The sequence below is a fragment of the Phocoena sinus genome, chromosome 18, assembly GCF_008692025.1.
Source record: "Phocoena sinus isolate mPhoSin1 chromosome 18, mPhoSin1.pri, whole genome shotgun sequence".
Taxonomy (NCBI): domain Eukaryota; kingdom Metazoa; phylum Chordata; class Mammalia; order Artiodactyla; family Phocoenidae; genus Phocoena; species Phocoena sinus.
In genome coordinates this window covers 451218-468073 of record NC_045780.1, presented here as the reverse complement: position 1 = coordinate 468073, position 16856 = coordinate 451218, and the positions used below count along the sequence as shown (strand labels likewise).

The 16856-nt window shown below is 34.5% G+C and overlaps 1 protein-coding gene and 1 pseudogene across 1 annotated transcript in view; one reads left to right on the top strand and one right to left on the bottom strand.

Annotated features, from left to right (window-relative positions):
* Positions 1-14077, top strand: part of PSPC1 (paraspeckle component 1) — a 58947-nt gene extending 44870 nt beyond the window's left edge. The window contains exons 7-9 of the mRNA XM_032610973.1: positions 7803-7860; positions 11285-11454; positions 13607-14077. Of these exons, the coding sequence (XP_032466864.1) occupies positions 7803-7860; positions 11285-11454; positions 13607-13792 (414 nt within the window). The 3' untranslated portion in view covers positions 13793-14077. The remainder of the gene's footprint in view (positions 1-7802; positions 7861-11284; positions 11455-13606) is intronic.
* On the bottom strand, positions 1864-4203 carry LOC116743286 (annotated as a pseudogene).
* Positions 14078-16856: the final 2779 nt, after the last annotated feature.

The following is a 16856-nucleotide window of genomic DNA, read 5'->3' as shown; positions in this document are numbered from 1 at the left end:
TAGCTTAATCAGTACAGTAAACTAAGGATAAAGCCCCCTACTTGTATTTGTGGTTCCTTCTATTTCTGATTCAGTATTTAACAAGTAAGAAATGTTTTATTATTTCATGACTAAAACTTGTGATATAAATTAAGATATAATTTATTCAAAAAGAAACATTTTGGGCTTCCCTGGTGGCGCAGTGGTTGGGAGTCCGCCTCCCGATGCAGGGGACACGGGTTTGTGCCTCAGTCCGGGAAGATCCCACATGCCGCGGAGCGGCTGGGCCCGTGAGCCATGGCGGCTGAGCCTGCGCGTCCGGAGCCTGTGCTCCACAACAGGAGAGGCCTGTGTACCGCAATAAATAAATAAATAAAAAAAATGCATGGAAAAAAAAAAAAAAAAAAAAAAAAAATTTTTAAAGTTTTTAAAAAGTAAATTTTTAAGAGTAGTTTTAGGTTCACAGCAAAATTGAGCAGAAGGGACAGTTCCCACGCACCCCATTCACCCCACATACGTACAGATGCCCTCACGTCAGACTCCTACCAACATCAGATTCCCACAGCATACAGGGCACACTTGTGTCTTACACATCCACATCACCAAAAGTTCATAGTTTACATTCGGTGTTGCACATTCTCTGGGTTTTGACAAATGGAAAATGACACGTACCCACCATTCAGTCTCACACAGAGTAGTTTCACTGCCCTAAAAATTCTCTGTGCTCCACCTATTATTCCTCCCTCCCCATAATTCCTGGCAACCACTGATTCTTTTCCTGTTTCCATATTTTTGTCTTTTTCACAATGTCGTATAGTTGGAATCATACGATATGAAGTCTTTTCATATTGGCTTTTTAGTAATATGCATTTAAGTAAGGTCCCTCCTCTATGTTTTTTCATGGCTTGATAACTCATTTCTTTTTAACATTGAATAATCCATTATCTGGATGTACCACAGTTTGTTTATCCATTCACCAAATGAAGGACATCTTGGTTGTCAGTTATGAATAGAGTTGTTACAAATATCCTTGTGTAGGTTTTTGTGTGGACGTAAGTTTTCAGTGCCTTTGGGTAAATAACGAGGGGCATGATTGCTGGATCATAGGGTAAGAGTATGTTTAGTTATATAAGAAACTGTTAAATTGTCTTCCAAAGCGGGCATACCATTCTGCATTCCCACCAGCAGTGTATGAGAATTCCTGTTTCTTCACATCCTCACCAGCATTTCCTGTTGTCACCATTTAGGATTTTGGACATTTTAATAGATGTGTTGTGGTAACTGTTTTGTCTTAATTAGCAGTTCCCTAATGAAATGTGATGTAAAGTTTCACTTAAGCAATCATAAACCTGAGGAACGTTTCCTCAATACTCACGGGGGCAGACATTTTAGAATGCAAATTGAAGGGAAAAACCCACTATAAATTGTATATTTTAAAGATTGTCTTATGTTACTTAAAATATCCCCCCCCCATATAACAGTGAGTGATATAATGTCTTGGAAAGTGTTTTTTATTACTTGAATTAAAAATGTTAAGTCTTCCACACTTTCTCTGTTGGTTATGTTGGAAAGTTTGCATGCTATTATTTGAGTTCTATTAATAGGACCTTTTCTTGCTTCCCTTTTTAGTTTATTAGAAGATTAATTTCTTGATGCACACCTTTCCATAACTTAACACTTTTTAAATGAGTGGATAATTTCTTGGCAAAGTGGCCTACTTTTTTGTGATTTTATTTATCTTTATACCTTTTTTTTTTTTTGGCCGTACGTGGGCCTCTCACTGTTGCGGCCTCTCCCGTTGGGGAGCACAGGCTCCGGACGCGCAGACTTAGCGGCCGTGTCTCACGGGCCCAGCCGCTCTGCAGCATGTGGGATCTTCCCGGACCTGGGGCACGAACCCGTGTCCCCTCCATCGGCAGGCGGGCTCTCAACCACTGCGCCACCAGGGAAGCCCTGTTTATACCTATTTTTAAAAAATATTTCACATAATTGATTTTTGTTCCGTTCTTGTAAATATGTTTGTTACCTAGTATTTCCAGATGCTGACAGTTTGTTTTCTCCAATGAATGTTTGACTAGCTATCTAACAGTCTTATTATTCTTGTATGTAAACTTCTCTAGTGAAGGAAAAGCTATATTTCCAAGTGCTAAGAGTAATTTATTTTTAGGAAAATTTCTAGGAATATTTAATGATAAAAAGGTTGACTATTGTTACTTGCCAAAACTTATATGTTTCTCTAGAATTATATTTCTTTTAGATTTAAAAGTTTTATTCCAGCATTTTTATATCAGGATTTTTAGCATTTTCTTTATTAAGACATGGAACCTAAGTGGCACATCGTGATCCTTAGAAAATCCTTAGAAGTTTCTTTAGAGACATACATGAGAGAGGACTTTATGAATTAAAGAAGAATGATGGTGGCTGTTAGGACTTAGACTGATCAGTGTGTGAGGTGAGCACATTTCGTCATTGACTGCAGCATGTTGTTCCAGTTGATAATTACATAGAGTCAATATTTGTTTAAATTAGATTACCTAGAAAACCCTAAAATATCTTCAAAAATCACAGATCGATATCCTGAGTATTAAGTATTAAAGGAAAAAAATCAACATTATACATAAAATAATGTCAGGTTCTGCACATTGGGGTATACTGGTTTAGTTAATTTACATTAGTGCAAAATTTCTGCCACTTTACATTTTCACAAGTAAATATTGACTGGAATTTAAAAACAGTGGTTATCAAACTTTGGTTTCAAATCCTTTTTTAAAGCTCTTAAAAATTATTGAAGACCCCAAAGAGCTTTATGTTTAGGTTATATCAATGTTTACCATGTAAGAAATTAAAAGAGAAATTTAAAAGAAAATATGTTATAGTGGGAAGAGTGGCCTTATTTTTACATTTTTTTTGAAATTTCTTTAATGCTCAACTTTGTGTAGTGGGAAGAGTGTTATTTTACTGTTTTTCAGTGTTTGGCTTTATAAGAAAATGACTGGCTTCCCATATTTGCTTTTGCATTATTCCACCTATTGCAAAATGCTCTTTTGGTTAAAAAATACGAAGAGAATCTGGTTTCACATGGATAAGTAAGTGGAGAGAGGTATATATATTTTAACCTTTTCAGCTAATTGTGAATATTGTTGTTTGATGCTGCAGTGAAACTTGACAAGCAGTATTTTCTTAAAAGTACTCTTTTGCATTAGAATCCATTGGTCTACCTTTGAGTGGATCTTCTACCTATGCATGAGTTTGTAATGTCATGTACCGAGCTGAAAAATATTGACCAGTTGAGTTACACAAGTCATAAAAATGTTAATGTATTTTGTTATACAAAGTTAGAAACAAATCACATTTCTTAGTATCAGCCACTCGTCAGAAATCACTGCCAGGTACACAGGTCACTATTCGGCTTGTCTGTCAAATGCTGTCTCAAGTAAAAATCTCGCTCCAAGAAAATGTGTCTTATTCAGCTTTCAGCCCAATCATAAGAATGGTGTTTTTTGAAATAACCACCATATTTCAGAATGCAGCAGAAATGCTAAATGTATATATCTGTTTTGTTGCATAGAATAATAAAAAGACATGTACCTAAAGTTAGAGATTTAATAAAATTAATCATTTTTACTGCTTCATCCAGGTATTCATAGTTGAAATTATTATTTTTTTAATATAAAAGAGTGTTTTGATTCTTGTCCTTATAAACTATAAAGACAATCATGATTTGGAAATGAGACTGTACCAAACAATGGCCAAAGAAGAATTGTCCATTCTATGCCTTCTCTTTTGTCTGGTCACTCGGAAATATGTTATCAGCTGTAATTGTTGTTTCTTGTTATCTCACATTATTTTTATCCATATACTCACCATAGTCTACCTTCCTGTCCACATAAATTCGAGACCCCTTTTTCACATACTGATATGCCACATCTCTGAGGCCTGGTCAGAATACTGAAAGTCTGTGCCGTGTTTTTGACTGACCTCACCCATTTGGTGTGCTTCATTTTCCCCTGATCGGCCACATCTCATTTGCTGCCAGAGAAAATACTGTGACAGGGTTATTCTTTCCACCTGTCTCATGACAGGGTCCTGACCTACTCGATGAAGTAACTGAACACGAGTCAGAGATCTTTTCAGAACCAAACTGGTAGCTGTTTCAGACCCATGTCTTAGAAACTGATGAACTACCTGTACTGCAGTTCTTTGAGGACTTCCCTGGTGGTCTAGTGGTTAAGACCATGCACTTGTACTGCAGGGGCATCTGGGTTCGATCCCTGGTCAGAAAACTAAGATCCTGCTTGCTGTGGCTCAGCCAGAAAGAAAAAAAATAAAAATAAAATCCAGCTCTTTGATACATGGCTTCTGTTTTCTTTTTAAAAATTATTTATTTATTTGTTTAAAAAATTTATTTTTTGGCTGTGTTGGGTCTTCGTTGCTGCACACAGGCTTTCTCTAGTTGCGGCGAGCAGGGGCTACTCTTTGTTGGGGTGCACAGGCTTCTCATTGCGGTGGCTTCTCTTGTTGTGGGCTCTAGGCGCATGGGCTTCAGTAGTTGCAGCACGTGGACTCAGTAGTTGCGGCTCGTGGGCTCTTGAGCGCAGGCTCAGTAGTTGTGGTGCACTGGCTTAGTTGTTCCGCGGCATGTGGGATCTTCCCGGACCAGGACTCGAACCCGTGTCCCTTGCTTGGGCAGGGGGATTGTTAACCACTGCGCCAGCAGGGAAGTCCTGTTTTATTTTCTTGCAATCTAATCTTCAGTCTTTTCTGGATGCTCTGGCTGGGACAGCCATAATTGAAATCATTTAAATGGAGTTGTATTGTAATGTCTAGAGTACAACGATTACTGGTAAACATTGAATGCCAGTGCCTTGGTTTGTGCTGAAACACCAGGATTTTTGCCCATCATTGCTCTTGCACCATCCCTGCGAGTGTCTCAGTGAAAAGCCCGATTAGACCAGTGTTAGAACTGTGTTCTAATAAAGTAGTTTTGAGTTTGTGCACGTCTTGGATGTGTCTTGGGGACTCTCTTCAATCCAGGAACCACACCTTGAGAACAACCTTTTTGTTGATGGAATGCTGCTTTGGAATCAGTTGTACTTTACTTTCTTTTTTGGTAAATTTAGGCATATTTCACTGACCAGCTTTCAAGAATACATACGCAGAATTCTTTTTCTTTTTTTTTTCCATAAAATACAAATTAACATTTTATTATTCAATTTAAAGGCATTGAAATATGAGAGAGGTTTCAGCGTCCTGGGAAATGAACTTGAAGAAGAGAAGCAAAATGTGTCTAACTAGTAGACATGGGTTTTTTTGGTTGTTTTTGTTTTTTAACATCTTTATTGGAGTATAATTGCTTTACAGTACAGAATTCTTTTAATCAAAAGGCACAGTCTCTTATAAACATGGTAAGAATACATTAAAAATCTTGCCTTTTGTTGGTCTTGGAATTCTTGAAGAATGAAGGTGCCCTGTGAAGAAGAAAATTCTGTGAACTCTATTTTGGCAGAAGTTTATAGGTCAGCTCAACCACTTGCTACATGTATGACCCTGAGTAAGTTATTGAGCAGGTCTATGACTCAGTTTTATGATCTCTAAAATAGGATAACAGTAGACCTTCATAGGGTTGCTATGAGGATTTATTGAATTAATTAAAATGGAGTGTTTATCATAGCTTTTATCATTTTATATTGCACTGCAGTCTTTTGAGATTTTTACATATAAGTTGTTGCCTGTTAAAGCACAATAATTTTTGGTAAAGTAATAAAGCATCATTAAAATTTGTATTATAAAAATATCACACATGTATCAGTTCTAATTTAAAATATATTAGAAGAATTCTTAGGAGAAGTGAGGGCCTTGTTTATGTATTTCTATTGGGGTGGGTACATAGTTAAAGTGCGGTTATTCAAGTGATTCTCCTTATTGATATATCAAGTTATAATGAGAAGTACTGTCTTAATTTCTGTTGATAACACTACCCTTAAATATTACTTCTGCCTCTTGCATTTTACTAGAAGTATGTAGTAGCGGGTTTATAGAAAGAATAACCTTAAAATATGACTAGGAAGCTAGGGTTTGGGGTATTTAAGGGGGATTTGAAAATTGAAGTCTCAAAGAGTGAGACTAATAATTACCCTCTGTTAGTGATTAGATATTGCCTTTCTAGTCTTTCATAGTTAAGACAAGTCAAAAAATATGTTACACCTTTGTCCCCTAAAAATGTTGGGGCCATAAAATCCATGTATTTTACTCTCTGGTGCTGGAGTGCAAGCAGCTCTTCTTGAAGAGTATCTCATATAAATAGTACCTGGAAGATTTTGGATATGCGCAAACAGTCCACACTTTGTCAGTAGGCTTTGCTGATGAGGAAGTGACAACTTGGTTTAATTTACTGATAATAGTGCTAAGTGTGATTAGAGAATAGCATTTTCCCTATAATTGCAAAATTATATGAGTTCATCAGTAGTCAGTTTTATAAAATAGCTTTTTTGCTGGTCAGTAATAGTATCCATTAATAGTCAAATGTTTTATGATGAAAGAAATTTAGTTTTTGGAAAGTTAAAAGTTAGCTTTGGGAAAGCTTTGGTATTTACGTTTTCTAGGCAATGAGAAATGTTTCTTCATGAAGCTATTATGTGAGTGGTATTTTTCTCATATCATAGCTTCATTAAAGGTTAACTTTTGAGGCATCTCTGTTAGGTTAGATGGGCAGTTGATTTGCTGCTTAGTGGCATTTATCTATCATAGGCTTTTATTTCCTTTATTTCTAGCTTTATAGGTGTTTTTCACTATATTTTAAAACCAACCCATTTTATTAGTAAGACTGCTTTTAAAAGTAGAAAAATGATGCTTTCTTTAGATTTAGACATTGCTACTTTTGCCTCAGTGTTTTTTATGATTTGCTACATTTAACACACTTGTCTGGTATTGCACAAGATCATTAAATAGTAGTGTAAATTTCAATTATGATATGTTGGGTAATTTCACCTAGAGATTTCATTGAAGTTAATTCTATATAACTATTGTTGGTAAATGGGTTTCTAGGAAGTAGTTTCTATACTGAAACTTAAAACATTTTGTACATTTGTATGGCTTTTTATGTCACAGGTAACCTCAAGAGCATTTTGTTTCAGAACTTTCCAACTGTGTAATAACACTTTTATTTCGGTTTCCAAGAAAAATTCTTGTTCAAATAAAGGAAGCAAAATTATGTTGAGCTTTCAGTAATTGTTTGTGTGTAGTGGAGGCTTTCATGGTATATCTATCTGTAGGTCCTGGGTGAAATAATGCTTGAGCACTTGAATAAAAATGCAAAGGTGAATTATAATATTTAAAAAATGAAAATTGTCTATAACCTTATTTTTGGTTTAGTACCCCACAGCTGCTTGTGTTGTGTGTTTGAATACATTTGAATACGAAAGTGGTAACAGTCATTTCTGTTTTAAGACTTTAGAGACCTGGGAGGGAAAAATAGTTGGTCCTGGTGGTCATTATTGTTAGATTTTTCTTCTCTTAGAATCTAGGCATGTGTGTATGATCTCTAGGGAGAATAACATTACAAATATCCTGTAGTAGGTTTTTTGTATGACTCATTGATAATATAGCAATATAAATTGGGTGCTCTAAGCACATGCAGGATATTAATTAAGCCTGGGAGACTGAAGTGTCTTTTCAGTGTTCTTATTAAATAAATGATGTTGGAAATTTAAAAATATTTTAATGGAACATGATGTCGCAATTTATTCTTTTCTTTTTGATTTTAGATGGGAAATGTAAAGTCCTAAGATCGATAGGTTGACTGTGACAACTATGTTTACTTACAGAGAGAACAGGAAATGAGAATGGGTGATATGGGTCCCCGTGGAGCAATAAACATGGGAGGTAGGGATTTGAAGCAAACCCTTCTGTCACTTACTTGTCATTTTTCAGGGAAGTGTACATGCTATTTGTGTTATCTACATATCAGTAACAAACAAAAACTTGCAACCAGCGTTTGTAAGTGGTGAAATTTCTTACATTTATTTAATGAGGAAAAAAATACCAGTATATTAAAAATACATGCCTAGGAAGAACATTTTTATTTTGTTTATTCTTAGGCTAAAAGAGGTATTATGTTTTAATAGATATAACAAAAAGAAACCTGTAAACAGGTTTTGGTAAATGACCTGAAACTTGTTGAGTCATCACATGGTGTAATAAAGCTATGTTGTTGCATTTTTAAAAATCCGATTTCTTGCCTTGAAACTGGCTTTTTTATCTTGGAATTTTGATAGTTTCTGAGTTGTAGTGTCTATAAACTTTTTGAGAGTATTTTATTTCTATTTTAAGATAATTTTTTGTGTAACTTTGAGGCTATTTTTATTCCTTTTACTGAATGTTTAACTATTTTGCCGTAACCCACAGTATTGTGCACAGAACTGCACTGTTTGGAGACATCTATGACTTGTCAAGTAAATGAGATGTGTCTTGCATATTTAGACTAATGTGTATGTTTAGAGTTGATGTGAAGTTTTTAAAAAAGTGCCTATATTAGCATCTTTAATATTGATTGCTTGTATAACCAGGTTGTCAGGGCAGCAATATCAAGTAAATAGGCTAAGGGAAAAATAAGTATGGGATGTTTTCATATGTCTTATTAAGTTTGAACTGTCATACGTTTGAAAATTAGGTAAATAATAAAATTTTATATATTAATTTCACATTGTCCCACAGAAGCTGAGGTTAGAATCTTTATATAAAGTCAAATGTACATATTGTTGTAAAGATTACATTACCTTAACATTCCAGTGTGCATCACATGCACTCCCACTGAGGAAATCCAGATTGTACTTGGAATGTACATGTAGTATGTGGAGTAAGACATCTTAAAGCCTCTAATATGTGGATCGAGCATTTTCCATGACCAAGCACCCCTCCCCCATGCCAGTTCCGTTGCCATTGCCAGTTAGATAATCTAAATCATTTAACACAATTGCTGTTTACTTCGTCACTTTTCTTATCTACCAAAAAGTAGTCATTGAGCATCTCTGATATGCAAAGGAAGCATGAGACATAACCCTTAACCAAAAGAGCTTAATTGTGAAGTTAGTACAATGGATACATGAAAAAAGTTAGTGCATCAAGAGTACATGAGAAGTTCTAAATTAGAAAGCACAGTTGAGGGTCTAGTAATGTAAAGGTAGTTCAGTATTTATGTCTTTTTCACAGTAAGTTGTGGGCTGGTGTATAATATAATCCAGTTGGATTTAAGGATTTTAAGTGTGTCATTAACATCAGAACCAAACTTGAAACATTTGTGATGTTTCAGAGACCATGAAAACATTCTGACTTTCTTACTTGATTAGCAACTTTATTAGAAGAAATGAGAGAATGTACTTTTAGATTCCTTATTTAGTGAGGAATTTAAGAGAATTAAAAATTTTAATGGCATTTTATTCACCAGAGAACCATGTTTACATTTGAGCACTTAATTAGCTCCCCTAACATCCACGCCATTTAATTTTCTCCTCTTTACATTTTATTCGAAGTGAGATTTTATCCTCATGATAGTTATGGATCCATGGAGCTACAAGTCCTTATCATGCAGTTGAATGTCACTGTTAAGTTGGTAAATTGTCATATCCTGTTAAGTTGCATGGATTAAACATGACAGATTTTCTGGTCTGTTACCAGTGTGTACGAAGTGGAACATAGTTTATATAACTGCTTTTCGGGGGACCAGATAATTCTAACATTCCTTAGATCTTTAAATTTAGTGTAATTACAGCCATCTGGTAGAAGACATAGTTACTAAGTCTACCTCAACTAATGATAGTTTTAAATATTTTTCATTTATTTTATTATACCCATACTTGTATAGTTATATTCGTATCTCATAAGTTAGGTGTGATAATTATGTTCTATTAAAAGAAGAAAAACCACTAATCCTTGATCTGTTCTTTTCGGGGAAAGTTGAGGTAATATTCCTCCTGGATACTGTCTCTACCCTTCCTCATTTCACTTATGGGAGATGTTGTGGAAGTCTAGTAAAAATTTTTCTTTATAGCTATCTTAAGGGAGTAGAAGTATTCTTGTGTAGTTGAAGTGTAGATTAACTAACAAGAACTTTGGGGCATTAAGGAACTACTTCCTTCCCTAGGAAGTGGCTGGGGTCCTGGGGATTGGGCTCAGAAGGAGCAGGGGTCTGTTGCTAGGGGCCGGCAGGGAGTCAGATTTCTTCCTCTCAGCTCCCTGGACCCAGTCCTGTGCCGGTTGAGCTGCATTGGGTGCTGTGTAGAGTTGTGAGTTTGAATGAAAACTGCCACTCCTATTTATAATGTGTTGTTGTGAAATTGAGTTCTGAATGTCATGAAATTAACTGGATAATGAAATACTAGAAGAAAACTCAGAATCAGTCTTTGTCATGAATTTTTAATGATAAACAAGTATGAGTAGTTTAAAAAATTTTTAAGTTCAAAGAGGATACCCAAAAATGTTGTATTTGAGGCCCTTATAAATGTATTACAGCTTAAACATTATTGCAGTTAACATGAAGCAGGTGGATGGATGTCTTTTGATGAAAAAATTTGAAGTATCCAATTGTTCTCATTTCCAGAATTTCAGCATGTTGAAAAAATTCAAACAGCTGTATTAGTATTTTATCTGTATTTGGTTGCAGTTGCTTTTAGAAATAAGTTTTGTCATGATGAATCATTTCAATTTTTTTGTTTGTTTCTATTGCATAGTTCTATATAAAGTTAAAAAAGAGTACCTCCTATAATTTTGGGAGATGTTCAGTAATTATATAAAAGCCAAGAATTTATTTACAGTGAACTTTGTGTGTGTGTGTGTGTGTGTGTGTGTGTGTGTGTGTATGTGTATGTATGAGGACATGGCTTCTCCCTTCATAATTTAATATAATTTTACATGCTAGTATTTTTAGTCATGACTGTAAGAAAATTAAGTGGTTTCCTAAGTGCTAATCCTTTGCCATTAATTTAAACTGGTAGAAAGTTGTCACCACTCGTAAGGGAGTATTTGGTTAAAAAGCAGACTACAGCAAATAATACTGATTTTTTAAAGAAAACTTTCAAGCTTTTATAGTCTCAAATGTGCTAAAAATAATTGACAGTTTTCTCATTTGTTTTATGTACATTTGTTTAGCAAATATAATGCTCTATCAGAGTAGATAATTGAGTTTCCCGTTCTCAAGGAAGTAAAATAATTTTGATAATAGTCTTGTTATATAGATTGCCTAAGTATTGTTAAATTTTAAATGTTTATCAACTAAGATAGGACAGCTCTAAGTATAGATTGTTTTACGTAGATGCGTTTAGCCCAGCACCTGCTGGTAACCAAGGTCCTCCTCCAATGATGGGTATGAATATGAACAACAGAGGAACTATACCTGGCCCACCAATGGGTCCTGGTCCTGCCATGGGGCCAGAAGGAGCTGCAAATATGGGAACTCCAATGATGCCAGATAATGGAGCAGTGGTAATGTATCATAAACATTATTGTGATTATATTCAATAATATATACTTCTGCCCCAAAGGTAACTTCACACTTAACATAATTTGGCATCATTTGTTTTGTCAGTAAAGATCAGTATCCAGTGAAGAAAAGGTAATTTTGTGAAGTTAGATGGTGATTATGAGAGGCAATTTTTTAGTTTCCCAAGAGTTAGGATTATGATCCATGGCATGCTTTTGTACTTAAGTATATAGCAGGTATATATGTTAACTCTAGTGATTTTACAGTGATTTTAATTTAATTTGTACACACCTTTTACCAGCATTCAGTGTAATGGTCAAGTATTTTGTGATCGTGTTCTTATTCCTGTGTGAACTCTTTACCTTTGGTGGGGTACAAAACCTCAATATGTGTGAAAACACAGTTTTCTGTCATTTTTCGTAAAAAAATCATTTATGAGTAATTTCAGAGAATTTAACTGTAAAAAATTTACATTAAAGTTTTAAAATATATTTTAAACTTACATTGTATTCTTACTATAGACTTACTAATTTTAATTAAATTTGATACTAAATTTAAAGTAGACAATTTCATTTCTTGGTTTGAGAGTGTGAAGATATCTTTGTGTGGGTTAAATATAAAAACGTTTTTCAGTTGTAATTCATATTTGAGAATCAGTGGCAAGACTGCTACTGTTTTTCATTTCCCTTAAAGTCTGTCACTATTTGAGATGTTATATTCCTAAGACATTTTCTCATTTGGTTCTTTTTAATGGTTGTCCTAAGTGACATTTAGAAAAGGGAAATTAGTTGATCGTATATTTGGAAAAGGCAGTTCAATTTTGGAACTGAAGGCGCCTTTGCTGCTGAGAAAGAAAAGGTGCTGCTGTAAACGCAGACCTGCCATCAGCTCTAAACCCTCCTGATCTCAGAGACGTGAGCAGTGAATGTGCGTCTTAGAACTGATGGAGGCAGTGTTCTATTATTTTAAAATTTATTTACTTTAAATACAGTCCTTTAAGAATTTGGACAAATTGGACATGCTAACAGGTTTTTTAAATGAGTGTTAACATAGGGAGATAATGAGGCAGTGCCGTAATATCGACTGTGATCAGGTCAGATGTTGCATACTAATTAGTGTTGCTATTTCCTCCATTGGAGGCTTATTTTGTAGTAAAATGTCTGAGAGCTAGTAAAAATTTGTAAATACTTTGGTTAAATTTTGTGTAGCATATAATCATCAGCAGAGAGTTAAAAGTAAAAGTAACTGTCCTGCTTTTCCATACCTCCCGCAGAAATGGTAAAGTTTATTTAAATATCCCCGTTAGTCTTTTTCACAGTGATATTTTACTGCTGCATGTAGGGAGTTCTGTTCAACCTTTGAGATTAATATATGTGGTTATTACTGTGAAGTTTTACAAAATACATAATTCAAGTGTTTTAATTCTGCTATTAGTAGTACACGCTAATTGTCAGCTTTTAAAAACTAAATCTATTTTCCCAGTGATAGTCTTTCCAGAAAAACACCTCGTAAGTTTTCATACTGAAATTATAACTGTGTGTTTATACTCATGCTTTCTATGTTAAAAGCACTGCTATTGAAATTTTTATGTTTACTTTTTCAAACAATGTGATGCTGCTCCCTAGTTTTGTCTCTCTGATTTTAAAAAAACAGTGTTTTTATTACACGGCGCTGTTACATGCAGTATAAACTTTAATGAAAAAGAGAGAGGGAATTCCCTGGCTGTCCAGTGGTTAGAACTCGGCCCTTTCACTGCTGAGGGCTTGGGTTCAATCCCTGGTTGGGGAACTAAGATCCCGCAAGCTGTGCGGTGCTGCCAAAAAAAAAAAATAATTAAAAAAAGAAAGATCAGAACAGTATAATAATAACTAATTAGGTTTAAGATGGCATTCACTTCATAAAATCAGTTCTTTTTTCATGAAATTGGGGCATAGCATTAGCAAAATGTAACTCTTCATTCAGATGCTTCTTTTATTTTTTAAACATAGTAACTAATTAAATTGCTCCTTTCTTCCTTCTATGTGTGATCCTGATTCTGCTGGACTTTCTGCTGAACTTCATGACACCACCACTTGGGATTTTGCCAATTTTTCTTGTCACTTACATTTGGTGTGTTCCAAATGGACTTCACATGTATTATGTGGTATTATATAGCACAATGATAGATTTCCACAAGGACCACCGTCTCAGATGGGCTCACCTATGGGTAGTAGAACAGGCTCTGAGACCCCCCAAGCACCGATGAGTGGTGTAGGTCCTGGTAGTGGTGGTCCTGGTGGTTTTGGTAGAGGAAGCCAAGGGGGCAACTTTGAAGGCCCTAATAAGCGTCGTAGGTATTAAACATTCTTTCATTCCTGACTACCTAGAGGAAAACAATACACTTTTACCTGTTACCTAGAAGTGGTTTTATTGTTATTGTATGTAGACGTTAAAATTTTTTTTTTTTTGTAAAACGTGAGGTTTTTGTATTTTTCTTTATTCATAAGCTTTGTAGATTAGAATGGTAATGATGATACTCATCATTGTGAATGTTCAAATGTGTTTGTGACTTTAGCTAAATATAAGTATGCCATAGTACTGTGAATTCTATGTAGTTAATCTCAATAAAGAAATCATCTTGGATAATTTTAAAATGTTATTAGTGGTATTCTCTTATAGTTTTACTAAACTTTGCTGTAATAGTAATACTTTGGTTGCTTTAACTAATCCCAGCCATTTAAAAATGCAAATGATTTTCTGTTTTTTAGTTTGTGCAAGTTGCCCTGAAGGTAGAAGCTTAGTGAAAACTGATGTCACTAAGGGGCAGACAGAGTAGCACATTGGGGAGGGCGGGTATGGGGATTACATCTGTATGCACCGTTGATGTCCTGTGAACTCAGAGTTGCTGTCTACATTTCATATAGATTCTGAATATTCAAATATTCTGAGGAGGAATATTAAGGATATCTTTGTCCTGTGCTGATTTTTCCAAATAAATCTTTTGAATCTTGGAAAAAAAAAACCTGTTTGAAGGCAAATCTCTTTTGCTTATAAAATAATGTCTTATTTTTAATCTTATCTGCTATTTATTTGGTGTCAATATCTAGATCTTACCCTTTAAATTTTCTTTAAAATCAAACAATACTGTTAGGTTGGATGTTAGGTGAGGATTTGCTGTGTGATTTAGAAGAAATTGGGCATTTCTTGAGCATGTTGGTTTCTAGAAGTGTTCAAGGTGGCCTGACTCTGCAGGGTTGTGAATGTTCTTCTGTCGCTCAGGAGTCTCTCCAGCAAAACTTGTCTGACAGGCTAGGTGTGCTTGTCTCCCAGGAATACAGTTCAAGTGGTGATTTTAAAAAACAGAATTAACTTGAGTATGGCTAGTGTTATTGGAATCAGATCTCTCTACTGTCAAATATGTGTTTTGAAGATTGATTTTCAATAGTATGGAGAAACATCTTATCACATTGGGATTTTTATTCCAAAGCAGAGTCCTCGTTATGTTTAAAATTCTGTATGTTAGACATGTTTAATTTAGAATTACATTTGAGGAATCATGTATTTAATGTAAACCACAAATCTGAGGCATCAGGCATTGGTCATAGCATAGTTATTTCTCACATAACATTTCAGTGTGTTAGTATGTCATGCTTTTAGCATTTTTCTGAAGAATAATGTGCTTTTTTAAAGTGAACAGTATGTAAATATTACCTCATCTTTGCATGGTTTCTGTTTTTGCTGGAAGGCATACTTTGGAAAGAAAGAAGTTTGGTTACTTATTTAAATTCTTGCGTAAAAGCAGTTGAGTGTAAAGCATGATTGAGATGCATGCTTTTGTATCAAACTTTTCTTATGTACTATTTTATGTTCTATTTTTTAGACACAACAGTATGGATGGAATTGTCTTCTAAAATTTGCAGTATTCTTTTGTTTTTGGCAAATCTTTGAAAACATGATAATGGAGATTGTAAAATAATAATCACAGACTATTCTCATCACGTTTTCCATGAGTGTGAGTTGGCAGGGAGTGGGATTCTGATTTGTGACATTAATTGCAGTGTGGGGAGTTTTAACATCAGTTATGATTTTTGAGTGATGTCTCTTGCACCTAAATATATACCTTTCCCATCATCTGTTATTTTTATTCATATAATTCTTAGGTAATGTTTAGCATTGTATTTTGCTTCAAAGCTGAAGTAAGATTGGGAGAAACTTTATCCTTGATGTTAATTCCAAGCTATCTTTGGCCAAGGCTGTGAAATTCTATACGATTCATTCAAGAACATTTGAAAGCATTGCACAAAGAGATGCCCTAATCTCCTGAACTTTCTAGTGTCCGGCTCACTCTGGCTCCAAGAACAGAGCTCTACACAGCTTTGTCCCTGCATCGAGAAAGTCCTTGTTCCAGTTCTTACCAAGTTTACCCTGGGAACAGTCAGCTTCTGAGTGACAGTCAAGTGGAGCATCTGTGAATTGCTAGTTATTCAGTTTTTAGTGTTTTTTGTCCAGTTAAACAACTCTGTGGCTCGCTCAGTCATTGTTTTTTCTTGTGAAAGAGTATACCAAGAAAGACATTTGAATGTCATTTGCTTAAAACCAGTAAATATAAAAATAAAGAATAGTACTAGCTTTTCTAAATAATTGTGAATTTGTCATATATTCTCCCATAATTCGTTCCATAAAAAGATAATATGAAACAGTTTTAGTATTATAACATCACAATATTGTTTCTTTTTGTGTAATGATTTGAAACACTGAATTTAAAGTCTGCAGGATTTAGGTTTCATATGCTATTATTAACATGCACAAATAAAGGAATACCCATTTTCCAGTTGTTTTATTTTAGCAATGTATTTTGTTAATTTCCCCATTTTTGTTTATTTTGAGAATAAATGTATTCATTTTCTTCTTGACAGATGCAGTTTTTAAAGAACTATTGGTTCACTTGTATTTCATAAAGCTTAATTTGTTATTCTTCATTGAGTTTTTGGATTTTTCTGCTTAAAATCAGTGCTGAGGGTTCATTGGAAGAGATTAAATATTTGTTTTTAATCCTACAGTATCAATAATGGAGAAAAATATGTTTTACTTGGAATTGCCGTTTAATAGAAATAGAGATTATCAGCAATGACAGTAACTGAATTGGATCTTGTTTCCCAAATACTAATTGAAATCATACCATCACATTTTATTCAGAAACGTACTTGTTGAATATTTCAGAAACTTGGTGTTATATGTAAACTCTATATAGTAATTGCTAAATGTCACGATGAATGGTTAATAGTCACTTATTAATAATTTGGGGTTGGGTTTATAATTACAACTTAGATTCTGGATGAGAGAAAGAACATAAATATGTAATTGAAGGGAAATGTTTTGTGAAAGAATGTGATCAAATGTATGTTTAACCTTTAAAAAATTTGAT